The sequence below is a fragment of the Amphiprion ocellaris genome, chromosome 15 (genome assembly GCF_022539595.1).
Source record: "Amphiprion ocellaris isolate individual 3 ecotype Okinawa chromosome 15, ASM2253959v1, whole genome shotgun sequence".
NCBI classification, from domain to species: Eukaryota; Metazoa; Chordata; class Actinopteri; family Pomacentridae; genus Amphiprion; species Amphiprion ocellaris.
The window spans coordinates 28,341,543-28,356,435 of record NC_072780.1 but is presented as its reverse complement, the minus strand read 5'-3'; the positions used below and the strand labels follow the sequence as shown (position 1 = coordinate 28,356,435).

Below are 14,893 nucleotides of genomic sequence, written 5' to 3'. Positions count from 1 at the left end.
GTGAGGGGTGGGGGGGCTCCTCAGAATTTCATAGAAAGTGTGCTTTCCCAGGTGAAAATTAAAACATTTCTGCACATTATATCTCATTAGAATAACAATAATTACAAACAGTCTGAGCAGCAGAAGATAAAATACTCCTGTCATAAACTACAAAGTGCAGAAACTCCAAATAAAACTCCCAGCGCTTCCATCACCTTTAACTGGCTAAAACAAGCATACTTTCACTTTCGTTCATAACCTCAGTTGGTGAGTTTAACCCGGATTTAAGTGACGCAGACGCACAGACTAATTCTCATTGGTTGAGATGGAAAATTTCATCTCATTTCGGATCCAACACTCGATCAAGGCAGAACGCAGTGTTTTTTCTTATCGGAACAGACGCTCAGTTACCCAAAGTTTCAAAGAATAAGATCCAGAAAAAATGAAGATCCTGATTCTCGTGTTCCTCGTGGGAATATGCCAAGTGACGGCAGGTGAGTTATAATAAAGCTTCGTGTCTTAATGTAGATATGAATGTTTGGTTCGATAGCGTCTGTTACGGGAATCAGGACTTAGGGGACTTCCTTCTTAATATTTTAGGCCTGAGACAGAAACTTTACGTGTATATAGGAAAGCGGCTGTTCAGAAGTCCAATTAAAAAAAAAACAACCAGCTTTGTGTAGAAACTGCAGACGCTTCTGTGCTCTGATCCATTTCTATGTTATGTTGTTGTCAACGTTAACGCATTGATGGTTCAGTGGTGTTTTGCTATAGAGGACGTGCATACCACAGAACAGATAGTAAGCAATTACATGTCATAATATAAAACAAATGGGAATATGTAGAAATAAATACATTGAGGTCAAAAATAAGACCTTAAAATTTAAAGTTTATGCAATATTGCTACTTTAACATGTGGCTGTTGGCAAGGTAGAACTGAACTCATTGGTTGCTATAAATAATAATAGCAGTTTAATTTTCTGGCACAATACTCTTCCCATAACGTAAAGGTAGCCACTGTAATGTGTTAAATGTATTTTATTTAAAAACAACATTGGATTTTAAGTAATTAAACACTCGAGTTCCCAGCTGACGTCTATAGATAGAAAATACGTGAAACAAAATGAACAGAAAATGAGGGATGCTATGACTAAAATTTATTTAGAATACATTTTGAAATGGTTGTCAATGTATTTATTAACATTTTGATGATCATTTTTGTCATTTTCAATTGTTCAGCTTCTCAGAAGTGAAGATTTGCTGCATTTCACTGTTGTAAACTTTCTGTCTTTTGATTTGGGACTGTGGCTCAGATAAAACAAAACATCTGATCAGGTAGTAGTCAAATACTGGTAAGAAATCACAGGAAGACACTTGTGCTCAGGCAACCTCAAAAGTACAGTAAAAAAAGAGGGATAACACAACAATCAGAGTTTCTATGTGTCATATGGTGCCCTGAATATGACTGAATATGAATATGTCCTGAGCAGGGACATGAATTGGTGTGTAAAAGTACTGAGAAACTTTATGAAAAAAAATATAAAATTTTGGCTAAGAAAAGATCAGATCATATCTCTGCTCTCCAGGGGTGCAGTAGTTTGGCTGACCCTGTGCTCTGACCCCAGCTTCCTAACAAGCTGCAAAAACACAATTGTCCAAGTGGGATCGATAAAGTATTAATAAAGTTAAGAAATAAAATAAGATTTTAAAAAATGATGCTTCTGAACTTCTAGTCTAAATAAACAACAAAGATTCAGAAAGTCAAGTCAGTAAAAAGTCATTAATATAGTAATAATAGTTGTAAACCTATTGTAGAGACCATGTGAAAAGAAATCAGTAACCTTTTTATATTCATTAATTGGAATTAACACATTCTATAAACTTATCACTACAATTCATTGAAATGTTTAAATGTGACAAAGTTTAATTTTAAATTCTTTCTATTTATCTGCAGTGGAGCTACGTGTCATGTAATGGTGTTGTTTTTAGGATATTCTCACCTGCAGAAACAGAAACAGCTTCCTGCTTTGTTGGTACATTATCTGTTATCATTTGCTGATGTGTGTGAATATTTCATCATTTAGGAGCACACACACAGAATTATAAACTGCAGGACTTGAATATTAAGTTGTTTGCATATAATATATTTTATTAAACTATTGAAATATGTTCCCCAGAGACTACTACAGTTTGTGTTGTTTAGTCTATTATATTTTCATGAAAGTTACAGCATTAACTGTATTTATAATAAAATGCTTTTAGTAAAACTAGATGGAAAAATTAATCACCAATATACTGTATATACAAATATTAGTTCTGTTTAGATATATTGGTATAAATATGTATGATGACTGATCAGTAATACAAAATTACAGAACAGAAATATTAAAATAGGTTTGAGTTAATTAAAAAACAGCATCCTCTTAGTTTGTCCACCAGAGACAATTCACGAGATGATTGTTAAACTTCCTGCTCAGTTTATGTTTTAAGTCACAATAGAAGCAAACAAACAAACTATGGAATCTTTAGAAGCACAGAAATATGATCTACATGCATTTAAACAGTAGAGTCTGAAATAGACAATAATTTGAATAATTTACTCTTAATTGGTTTTCATGGCAAACAGGGAATAAAGATCAGCTCATGGTGGAGGGAATGTTAGAATTTTAGTTCATAAAATATCTGCCAGTATTTTATCATACAAATAAAAATTAGAAAAAAATAGACATTCGTACATAAGATTTAAAGTTTAAAAAAAAAACTGTTATACACTCACTGGCCACTTTATTAGGAACACCTTGCTAGCAAAAAGTTGAACCTCCCTTTGCCTTCAGAACTGCTTTAATTCTAGGTGTCATACTTTCAACAAGGTGTTGGAAGCAGTTTGTGGTTTTTATGTATTTAAATATGTATATATTTTTTAAATATGCATTCATTGCATAGTTTGGTTTTGTGGCATCCTGCCTCAGAATTGTGTTTTTTTTTCTCTGAGAAATAATTAAAGGAATCTTTTTCAGTCATTTGTCTGCATGCTTATTCTGCTAAAAAAAAATCATGACAAAATCATATTGAATTATGAGTTGTGTATCGTTACATCCCAAGTATTTAATAATATATATATTTTTCTTCAAAACAAACTGATCAGATATATTGATTGTTTATTGTTTAAAACTAATTCTGAAACAACATTAACTTTTTCCTTACAGTGTCTCACTCACTGAAATATTTCTACACTGGATCCTCTCAAGTCCCAGACTCCCCAGAGTTTGTGGTTGTTGGGATGGTTGATGATGTTCAGATGGTTCACTATGACAGCAACACCAGGACAGTAGTGCTTAAGCAGGACTGGATGAAGAAAGTCACAGATGAGGATCCACAGTACTTGGAGAGGAGCACTGGCATCTTTATGGGTGAACAGCAGGCCTTCAAAGGCAACATTGAAACACTAAAGCAACGCTTCAACCAAACTGAAGGTTTGTTCATGTTTCATTATTTACTGGTACATGTTCATGTTCTCAGGCTGCACAGTGGCTCAGTGGTTAGCACTCTCACCTTGCAGCTAGAAGGTCTCTGGTTCATATCTACACCTTCCTTGAATCTGTCTGCATGGAGTTTGCATGTTCTCCTTGTGCATGCGAGAGTTTTCTCTGGGTTCTCCAGCTTCCTCCCACAGTCTAAAAACATGTTGAGGTTAATTGGTTCTTACAATTCTAAATTGTCTGTAGGTGTAAATGTGAGTGTGTTTGCTTCTGTATGTAGTCCTGTGATAGACTGGTGACCTGTCCAAGGTGTCCTCTGTCTTCACCCTAAGTCAGCTGGGATAGACTCCAGCTCCCCTGCAACCCTAATGAGGATTAAGTGGTGTATAGATATTGGATGGATGGATGGTTGTTAATGTTTTCATTGTGCTTTGCAAAAAATAATATTCATTTGGTGTGAGTGTAAATGAATGTGCACATATTTATGTCTCATTGAAATGTCTCATTTTCAATGAGGCATTTCAATTGCCTCATTTAGATCACAGATTTAAATGTTGTAACAACAATTCATACAGTCAACCTACAATTTAGATTAACTTCACTTGACCACAGATTGTCAGCAACTTCATAAATCTGTTTTATAGATTGCTTGTAGTTCATCCCTCACTATATCTCACTATGTTATGTCTGTAGCAGTCACAACACAGAGTTAAATAATGATACAAACAGAGGTTAATGGTAAAAAGTAAGCATTGTCTAGTTTGTTTAACTGGCTGTGTTCACAAATTCAGTCCAAAATTCAGAGCATCAATTTCAGCTTCCCTTTCAAAGTGCAGAGCAGCAGGATTTGGTGGTTTTATGACTGCAGACAAACTCTGTCTTACTTTATGTTCACCCTTGCTCTGTCGAAATGTTGGTATTGATGGTAGAACTCTTTTCCTGACTAGACAATTATTATCACACAGTAACAATACTGTCAGAAAAAGACCTGCATTAATTTTATAATGAGATGCAGTCCCTCCAGGATTTCGTGGGTTTTTTTCCAGACTGTTGCAGCCTAAAATGCCTGAATTCACAGCAGCTTTTTGAAAAAATTGCGCTGCAAGTTGCGAAGCTTTAAGCTATTTGTTGCAATGAAATTGCAGGAGACAGTAACAGATGCTAAAAAGATGCATTTTTTCAGCTTTTAAAACATGTTTCAACATTTCAATTGACAATATTTATTCCGAAACAAATCCTTTATCATGCTCCATTTACCATCCATTTACACCAAAGCTGGCACCACCATGGGAAATTAGCACCAGCAAGATACTGGTTTAACATGAAGCGGTTGATAGATTTAAGGCACTAAATGATCATTTCCTATTAAATGAATCATATTTGGACATATCTGTCATTGGCAATTTCATATCGTAGCACACAGGTTTTCACACGGGCTCACAGCTGGTCACGGATGCAAAACAGTTTACCTCCACTTTGGTGAAGAACATCAGGGAATTGTTTTACACAGTCTTTAGCAGTAATTTTTGTTGGTAAGTGAGAGACATTAGAATCACACATGCCTGAATGTTCAAACCGTAGACAAGGAGGTGAATTCAGTGACATATGTGCATTACGTTTGCGCTGGAGACTGCTATGATTGGTGGAACTCACAGGAGGCTGGCCAAAATTGTGGAAAAGTTACAGTGATTGGACAAAATTGCAAGGTGGCGCAGAATTTGTGGAGATTGGCTGAATTCTCTTGAACTGGTGTAATCGCAACATCACGAGTTCCTGGAGAGACTGGAGATGTCAATGTTTCAGTGTACTGGCGTTTACTTAATATCTGTTCAAGTTGGAGCTTTAATTCTGATAGTGGAGTTAAACTGTGTTAGTGGAGGCAGTGTGTGTCTGTGGTGGAGACAGGAAGTGGACTGTGTTTGGATCTTAGTGTTTCCCAGCAGATTCTGTCTCAGTCTGAGATGTTCACACTTGTAACTCTCTTCATGACAGACGCAGGTAGTTCTTTTGAACGGGCGTTTATTTATGACAGTCTTTGGAGTGATTTCATCCTCACACGCCAGGTTCGTGCCAAGCTCATTTCAGGGTAACGTCAGGCTAACGCCGTGAGAACTGCAATTGTGCACAGTAGAAGCACTTTGAACAGCATTCTCAGTAACAATCACTGTCCAGACATTCACAAATAAATACAAACAATACCTCGTTGCACTGCCAGTCATGAGAGTGTCCTTAAAGTCCTTGCAGTCCGTGAAAATCACTTAAATGCATCCAGATTGGCTTGTGAACCTGTCCTCCGATCATGCTGTCTCTTTCTCAGTCCGTGGCGGAACCAAACGTGCAACTTTAGTTCCTACGTGGAACGTTGAACCCCTTTACTGTTTTAACTAATTTAATTAATCAAATTACAAGCTATGAAATATTATTTATAACATCAAATTAAAACCATATGAACTTATTTATTATGTAAACTCAAACCTTTAATTATAACATTTACAACACTGTTCACATGATGATTATCTGGAAGAGGTTGATAACAGCAGATGTAAATTAGCTGGTTAGAAATGTGTTGACCAGTGTATCTTTGTGGTAAATATGTGATGTAAACTGTTAACAGAAGACTGTGGTTTGATCTCACTTTTATTCACTACAGTCTTTGTGTCTCTCAGGTGTTCACCTTTTCCAGATGATGTACGGCTGTGAATGGGATGATGAGACAGATGAGGTTAATGGATATCGACAGTATGGTTATGATGGAGAAGACTTCATATCATTGGACCTGCAGACAGAGACATATATCGCTCCAAAACAACAGGCTGTCATCACTAAAAACGAGTGGGAAAATGACAAAGTTCGAGCAGCAGGGTTAAAGAACTACCACACCCAGATTTGTCCTGAGTGGCTGAAGAAGTATGTGAACTATGGGAGGAGCTCTCTGATGAGAAAAGGTAAAATCATATGACCTGATTTAATGTCTTTGATAAAATGCACATTTGCCTCAATTTCTGATGTACATTGAAATAATGAACAACCCACTGTCTCAGTGTACATTCTGTCCCTTTTCTCCCTCTGATATCTCTGTCACTGTCTTACATAGTTGTTACCACTCTAATTCTGTTGTCTTTATTTTCTGCCTTACTTTCTGTCTCTTTTACTGTCTATTCACAGCTTTTCGAACCTTCTGTCACCACCTCCTCACATTTCATGTTTTTGTTTTCTTCCTTTCTGTACCATTACCCCTTTTTCTTAATTACACTTGGCATTCAAACTACATAATTTTTAATCTAAATGTTGATATTAGTATTCAGTTAATACAGAAACTATGAGCTGTCTTTCTCTTCTCTCTCTGCAGATCTTCCCTCAGTGTCTCTCCTCCAGAAGACTCCCTCCTCTCAGGTCACCTGCCACGCTACAGGTTTCTACCCTGACAGAGCCGACTTGTTCTGGAGGAAAGATGGAGAGGAGCTTCATGAGGACGTGGACAAAGGAGAGATCCTCCCCAACCATGATGGAACCTTCCAGATGAGTGTTGACCTGAAGATTTCATCAATCACTCCTGAAGACTGGAAGAAGTACGACTGTGTGTTTCAGATGTCTGGTGTCAAAGATGACATCATCACCAAACTGGACAAATCAGTGATCAGAACCAATGAAGGTAAGACTGAAATCTGCTGAACACTTCCAATATACTGTAGCTTATAACCTGATAACTGTAGTAAAGTTGCATAGAAATACTGTTCTACTGCCAGCTACTCAATGCGCTCTTAAAATTAACTTTTTATTTACCACCACATATCTCTGTTCAAAGTCATACATATTTATCACCAACATCTTCTTCATTCATGATACATGATTCTGACTCTCTTCATTACTTTGTGTGTTGCTTCTTCACAGCTGCATTAAAATTAATGTTATTTGTTCTATTGTCTTTGTTGGGGTGAATTTATCTTTATAATGTGAATATAGGTGTTTCTGATCAAGTGCTTTCATGTTTGCTTGCTGAGATTTCTGCTGCTGACAGATGATTCTGATCTTTGGACAACTTAGATTTGATGCTGATATTTTTACCTTTATGTGGTGTTTGTAACACAGAGAGTATTTATTCTTTATTCATGATTTTCTATCATTCAAGTACAATCACAGTTTGCAGCAACTTTTGAAATTATGTGCAATATTGTAAACCACTTTTCAGCAAGCCAGTATTAAAAAAAAAAATCAGTTACAAGCTTCACTGCTGCGTTTGTGGTAAAACAAACTCTAAATATTCACTAAAACACACTTAGAATCTCTCTAGTTTGTGATCTTCTTTAAATGCTTGAATGATGGAAGCTATATTGATGAACATAATCTGACCATCCAGAGGCTCAACAGTGAGATAAACAGGATGAATGTCTGGTTTTGGTTCCATGTTCTTCAGGATTCCCTGTTGCTGCTGTTTTTGGAGGAACTGTAGGACTGTTGGTCCTGACAGCCTGCATCACTGCAGTTGTCATCTATGTTGTCTTCTATGGAAGAAAATATAAAAGTGAGGAACAATACATGTTTTTAATCATCTTTTTAGACCATGTTAGTTTCAATGTGCTTCAACATTTCCAGTTTTGTGGTGTCAATGCTGTTAAGTCTTTATATCTTTCATGTTTGCAAAGTCTAAATACTAGATATTTATTTGACAGATAGTTGAAATGTTTTATACTAGAGCTGCAGATAGATGCTTTTATTACTGTGTTCTTTGATACATTCTGAATGAATAACACCTCTGTAATGCTGTTTTCTGTATTTCAGGCTTCAGTCGTACCAGCAGTAAGTATTTTACATGTTTCAAGTTTATTTTATGCTTTTGAACGACTTTTAGGATTTTGTAAACATCAGCTGGAAAAACTTGATCACTAAATCACTAAAGTTAAGTTTTGTCTCAACATAATTCTCTTTTTCACAATGAATTGTTTTGTTTTTTTAGGCACTTCTGACACTTCGTCTTCCTCTGCTGAAGATCTAGACCTTAAGAAGGTGAGCACATTATCACGTAAACGAAGCTCATCAAACTAAACACATGTATATATTACTGTGGTTTCACCAGACATTCAGAAGCATTTAGATGTGTAGTCGTCCTGTGATGTTTTATATTGAAAATGTTTGTTTCTTGATTGATTTCTCACTTTGTGAATCAGTGTAGCTACAGAATAAAATCTAGATGTAAAGTATAAAGTGAAAGGTGACAGACTGTGATTCATGGCAAATAACAGCTTCATTATTTCTCCCTGTTTGTTCAACTGTCTCAACAGAAGATCAGCGATGAACAGGAGAAAATGATAAAAACCACTAAATGAATGTAGCATCAACAAATCTCAGTCTGTGGTTTTAATCTACAAAACAGGCGAAGTACAAAATCTTCTGAGTTGAAATCAAATAGGTCAAATGTGTCTGAATCTCCTCTCTGGAACATTTTGCTGATTGTTGTGCCTCGGATCTTCATTTTTTCCAGTTTACCAGCATCCATGGTTCATTTCTGTCTACATGCTGCAATTAAATGCAGTTTGTGTTTTTCTTTTCTTGGTAAATGTGTCGTTAGAAGTTTGACTGTGGAGGTGAATCTTGCTCTGAGTGAATGAATGACATGTTGTCAGAGGTGATGCTGCTGTCCAGATGTGTCAGTAGATGTTATGTGGAGAGGAATCACTGCAGCAGCTTTCTGAGATCAAAGACAGGAAGACAGAACAAACAGCTGCTGTTCTCTTTAATGTAGCTGAACAGAACCTTGTGTTTGAATTAATGACTTATGAACACTGATCATCCTTTTGTCAGTTGAGTTCATCAAATGATTAAAATGGAGCAGATCTTGGTTTAACACAGTTCATGCAGGATTTCAGTCTCAGTCCTCTGACATGTTGATCAGATTCAGATCTCTGATGGTCTGTAAATGATGTCTGATCTGTGCAGCTGTTTCAGTGGGTTTGTAGATTAAAGTTTTGTTGTTTGATTCTCATTTATATATCTACATGTGAAATTGAATAATACAGTTTTAGAATTTAGCAGGTTTACTCAAATAGAAATTTTTCCTTTGGACTGTTTTCTTCATTTTGAATTTTTCTCAAAGCTTCATTTATTGGCACATATTTGCTATTTTTCTTTGCGTTCTGTGTGTGGTGTCGGGATTATTGAGGTCATTATTGTATCAAGTGTGACATTCCTAGTTTATACTGTTCCATATACAGATTAAAATGTAATATAAATAAAGTGACTCTGGAAACCAAGTTAAGTGTTTTGTGTGTTGTTCCGAAAGTGAATGTAAAAGGATTTCTTTATTTAACTTTTTAGGTGGATAAATGTATATACTTTATCCCAAATTGAGAAATTCTTGAAATTAAGGGGCTTTTTTTTTTGTTACTGCTCAGGACTCTTCCTTGATAATAAATGCATTTTGGTGGGTTTTATTTTCCATAACTTCTAATTCATTGTGAGTCATTTATGAGGAGAAACTGACAGATTGAGACCAACAGAAACTAACATGACATCCTCAGGTAGGAATAAGCCATTTAAAAGGAGTGTATTGCTATCCTCAATTTGGGGAATTCCACAGCCAGTTAAATAAAGTTGGCTTGAAGGTTAAAATCAAAGTGTGATTCTCAGGTGGTTTCCCATCATGAGCTCAGAGGAAGATACAGGATGTGTCCAGAGGGGGCGCTGTCACTCTGCTCACTCCTCTAAACTGATCAACTCAGGTACTGATGCAGTGAACAGGAAGAGTTTCCTCCAATCACAACAGTTCAGGCCTCATTATTAACATGCATCCTCTGACCTTCCTGTGGAGAAAGAAACACAGAGGTGACAAAGATTATTATCACAACGTAGTTTAACTGATGCAGAGGAAAGAAAAGTCGATAAAGATGAATGATATCAGAGCCTCAGTTTGGGCTACATCATATATCAACACGTGACAGAAAACAGCTCTGTTAGTATCACTAATCATACAGGAGGAGAAATATTTCTGGTGTTTTATGCTTTCTGAGAAACTGAAGACAAAGATTACCTTCTAAAAACACAATTATTGTTAAGAACTCAAACCTGTGTATGTTTGTTTTCACTGCTATGTAAATATTTTCAGTTTCAGAGATTCTAGAAGAAGTTCAGATGAAACATGTAGAGCAGAACATGAGATTTATTTTCTCCACACTGCAACATGAACACGAAAGTATTTAAAAGTCACACAGATTGAAACAGACAATAGTTTCAGCCATAACAGCATAACATTTCAGAGTTTACATGTCTGCAGAACAACACCTCTGCCTCACTGATACAACAGAAAATATTATGACAGACTCACATTTTGATGATATTGATCTAAAGTGTTATTTTGTATCATATTGCTGTTGTTGAAAGTCATACAGTTAAAGAAGAAGAGCCTCACAGTGAATCCTGAATCCCGTCCAGCTTCCACTGCTGATCAGAAAATCCTCACAGACCAAACATTTTATAAAGTCTGACTTTATGTGTCCTTCACTGTAGTTTTCTCTCCATCCTCCACTACAGGTCAACACTATAAATAAATAAATATGTGACATAAACTGAACAGAAGACTGTGCTGTGATCTTGCTTTGATTTGCTGCAGTCTTTGTGTCTCTTTTTCTCTCACGTGTCCACATTAACCAGGTGATGTACAGCTGTGAATGGGACAAATGTAACAAATGATGTTAATGGATACAGACTGTATGGTTATGATGGAGAAGACTTCTTATCATTTGATTTCAAGACAGAGACACTCATCGCTCCAAAACAACAGGCTGTTATCACCAAACACAAGCATGAAAGTAACAGAGGTTTCATTGCTCAGAAGATCCACTTCTACACCCAGAAGTGTCCTGAGTGGCTGAAGAAGTGAACTATGGGAGGAGCTCTCTGATGACAAAAGGTAAAATCACATGACCTGATTTAATGTCATTGATAAGATGCTAATCTGCCTGATTTCTGATGTACTTTGTTTTCAAAGAAACAAGTCATTGTGTCTCAGTTCACACTTTGTCCCTTTTCTCTCCCTTTTATCTCTGTCCTTCTCTTATTTATCACCACATTTGTTCTGTTCTGTCTTCCTTCATCTTTCTCAATTTCTTTCTGTCTCTATTGCTGTCATTACTCTGCTTTTCTAACCTTCTCTCACCTCTGCTTCATGTCTCTTCGTCTGTCTTTCTTCTCTTCTGTACCATCTTCCAATTTCTTAACTACACTTGTCATCAGAACTACATTACTTTAAATCTAAATGTTGATATTAGTATTCAGTTAATGCAGGAACTATGAGCTTTGAGAAATTAGAGGTGATGAAGGTGCCAAACACACAGTTTTCTACAATAATCCTGCAGTTCTTGTATTTTTATGTGTCTTGGATGGAACTTCTTTTTCCTTACTTTGTCTTTTGGTTGGTTTCTTTTATATAGATTTTTCTATGTAATTTAAAGGTAGATGTCAGTATTTCACTAATGCATCTATTACAAACTCCCATAAAACTCAAACTTAAAAGCAAAGAGATGAAAGTGTTATAAGGTAGTTATTGATGTCCACCACAGTTTACTTCACTTAGATAAAAACTGAATAATGTCAACTATTAAACATAGATTTGTCAGGACTGACTGTGGTTGTTCAACAGTCCAGCACTGAGTAATGTGCAGAGTCTGTCTTCATGGGAGAGGAGGTAGTTGTCTTGATGACTCCAGTTCCAGGTTCCTGGATTGGCAGCATCTGCCCACCAGCTGAACGCTCACACACCCACCTGAGGAGAGAGAGGAAAGGAGGGTGAAGGGAGAAACCTGCCACCATCTGAATCCAGAGGCAGAAGGTGTGACATCCACATGCCTGAATGACAAACACAACCCTGCACTCAATGAGTTCAATCATACGTTGAACAAAGCTGATTCACAACATGTTATGTAAAGTCTAACGTTCAAACTTCTGAGACACGTTGCTGTTGTAAAGAATAAATTAACCTTCAGTTCCTTTCTTAACAAAGCTGAAGCTGTTATACATGAAGTTAAAGAGATTATTAAGTGAATTAGATGAAAAAGTAATGTGATATGAACCTTTCAAAAAATACCAGCATCAATTCATTCAAATGGCTGGACTGAGTTCTAACAAATGTTTGTAGTGTTTATCTATAAAAGTTTTGTACTTGACAAAATATTAACACATAAAGCTGACTCATTGATTTTGAAGGTCTAAATGATATTTTAATTACATTGTTGAACTCTATATCAACTAGATAGTTTTTTTCTTTCTGTCTCTTCAGGTTTTAAGATAATAATTTTCACTGGAACACAGATCAGTGTTCCACATTTTCCTCCATAAACTGGGAATTCATTGGATATTCATCATTAATATCACAAACTGGTAGAAGAAGTGTTGGGGATTAAATTGGAAATATTTTCTGATTCAAATTCAAAGGAAATATAAAACTGACTAAAAGAAATCACCAAACACAATGATGTTAAGTTGTTTTGAGCATTTAGTTTCTCATTGAACAGTGGAATTTCCTCTGGTAAAACACACAATGATGAATATTTGCAGTAAAACATATTCTAATTATCTAAAAATCACTGAAAGCATCTCAGTGTTCTTCATACAAACACAGTGAATCAGAGAAATGCCTCCTCATCTGAAACACATATGTCATATTTACTGTTAAATATTTCTGGTTTGGGGTTTTCCTGTAAATCAATAAATCCAACAATGACTAATATTGATAATACAGCTGTAGATAAACATATTCAGACACACAGACACATTACATGCATTCCTCTTTTCATAGACGTATCCTCTGAGGATCTGGTGATATAATGACATAAACATTAAGATAAAATGCTGCAAATCAACCAGCAGCTTCCAGAAACATGTAAAGTGCAGAGTTTCAACATCCTGCAGTTGTCAGTGTAGCTGGTCTTTCTGTGTTCCTGCTGGAGATAAAGTGAACCTCGTCTCTGGATGCTGGGACTGACTCCAGTCCTCTCAGTGGACAAACAGGACAGGAAACTGATGGAGGCAGTTTTTCATCACTCTGGTGATGATCTGGATTTATCAGGAATCTGTTAGGAACACATTTACATCTGGTTTGTGGTGCAGCTGAAAATCATTTAATGTACAGAAAATATATTTGAAGTAAGAATATAAAGTGATGGACTGTATCTCTACACACAGACACTAAATACAAACATCAGTTCAAATGTTTGTCCTGTTGTGTAAATATTCTGTAAAGATCTTGTTTTGATTCCAGGCAGGCTTAAGAAAAATAAATTTATGCTTAAAGTTGTTTTAAATTAAGAGACAGTGTGTTCTACAAAATCTATTTTTATGTGTGGCATAATAATAGATTGTACAGTTGTTTGGGATATTTATTTTTTCAATACACTGTTAAATGTTCTTGAACATATTTCCTGCTGGTAATTAAGGACAAGAACCTTTTTTCATATTTCATAAACATTTAGTGGATGATTGTTAATTAATTTGCTTTTCTGTTTCATTTCTTTTGTACTTTTTTCTTGCTTTTCAATAAACTTCCCAATAATCCAGATTTTAGTGTCTTTTTGTGATTCCACCTGCAGTTTCTATCCAGCTACAGTTTCATAAATGCTGCCTGAGTTTTCTCTGTTGTCTCATCAACTAAATGAATGTTTCTCTGTAGATGTTAAACTGTGATTCTTTACAGAGAAGTGAAGGAGAAACTTGACTTTTCACATGATGAGAGAATAACAGGGATGATTTATTTACAGGCCTTTTTAGTGGAATAATTGTATTTTCTCATGTCTGGTTTGCTGCTGTCTCTAAGAGGAGCATTTGTGAAATAATATAGATTCCTCTAGTTTTATTTGTTCACAGCTACTGTAGGGTTATTAAAATATGTTGAGACAATATGAATATTATTTAATGTGTGTATAAGATTTAAGCAGATCCACTCAGCTCTTCCTCATATTTCACAGATCTGGTCTCATTGTGGTTCCTTTGTTGTCTTCTGAAAAAAATAAATAGTACTTGCATTGAAGTCTGCCTGGCAACTGTTGTTCCATTTTTCTTTACATTATACCTACAATATAATGTCCTCTAAAGTCTTACACCAACCTGTGTCACATTTCATTTTTATTGGCGCTAAGATTATAGTAATTCTTTAAGTTGCAGTCCAAAGATAACTTTTGTTTTTAGTTTATTGTTTCAAGTTCTGTCAATAATTGCTAACATTCTGCAGCTTCAAAGGTTCTGACAGTTAACAGAAGGTTCAAATGTTCCCTGATATTTAAATTGATTATTGTTTCTTCAGTGGTGAAAATATCAAAACGCTGAAACCTACCAGACTTCATAGAAACAGACATTACAGCTGGTGTCACTACGGTGACTTTCATATTTAATGTGTGACAAAAATGTTGCTGTTCAGTGTTTTCTCACAAACATTTATGATATTTTAATCG

General features: G+C 35.8%; 1 protein-coding gene across 2 annotated transcripts; it reads left to right on the top strand.

Moving 5' to 3' along the window:
- The first annotated feature begins 315 nt into the window (after positions 1 to 315).
- Positions 316 to 9,706, top strand: LOC111584590 (H-2 class I histocompatibility antigen, Q9 alpha chain-like). Of its 2 annotated transcripts, none has more exons than XM_055017969.1 (8): positions 316 to 473; positions 3,186 to 3,452; positions 6,125 to 6,403; positions 6,808 to 7,110; positions 7,873 to 7,980; positions 8,238 to 8,255; positions 8,413 to 8,462; positions 8,741 to 9,706. In XM_055017969.1, the coding sequence occupies exons 1-8, from the start codon at positions 422 to 424 to the stop codon at positions 8,780 to 8,782; spliced, it is 1,119 nt and encodes a 372-aa protein (XP_054873944.1). In that variant the 5' UTR covers positions 316 to 421; the 3' UTR covers positions 8,783 to 9,706. The 2 variants fall into 2 exon arrangements, with proteins under 2 accessions (XP_054873944.1, XP_054873943.1); XM_055017968.1 differs by having other exon boundaries at positions 8,738 to 9,706.
- The last annotated feature ends 5,187 nt before the right edge of the window (positions 9,707 to 14,893 follow it).

What these genes read in the sequence shown, in the direction of transcription:
- LOC111584590 (XM_055017968.1), top strand. Translation starts at nt 422, where the DNA reads ATGAAGATCCTGATTCTCGTGTTCCTCGTGGGAATATGCCAAGTGACG. An exon ending in GAGCTCTCTGATGAGAAAAG is followed by an intron (nt 6,404 to 6,807) that starts GTAAAATCATAT and finishes CTCTCTCTGCAG; the next exon opens with ATCTTCCCTCAGTGTCTCTC. An exon ending in AGTGATCAGAACCAATGAAG is followed by an intron (nt 7,111 to 7,872) that starts GTAAGACTGAAA and finishes CATGTTCTTCAG; the next exon opens with GATTCCCTGTTGCTGCTGTT.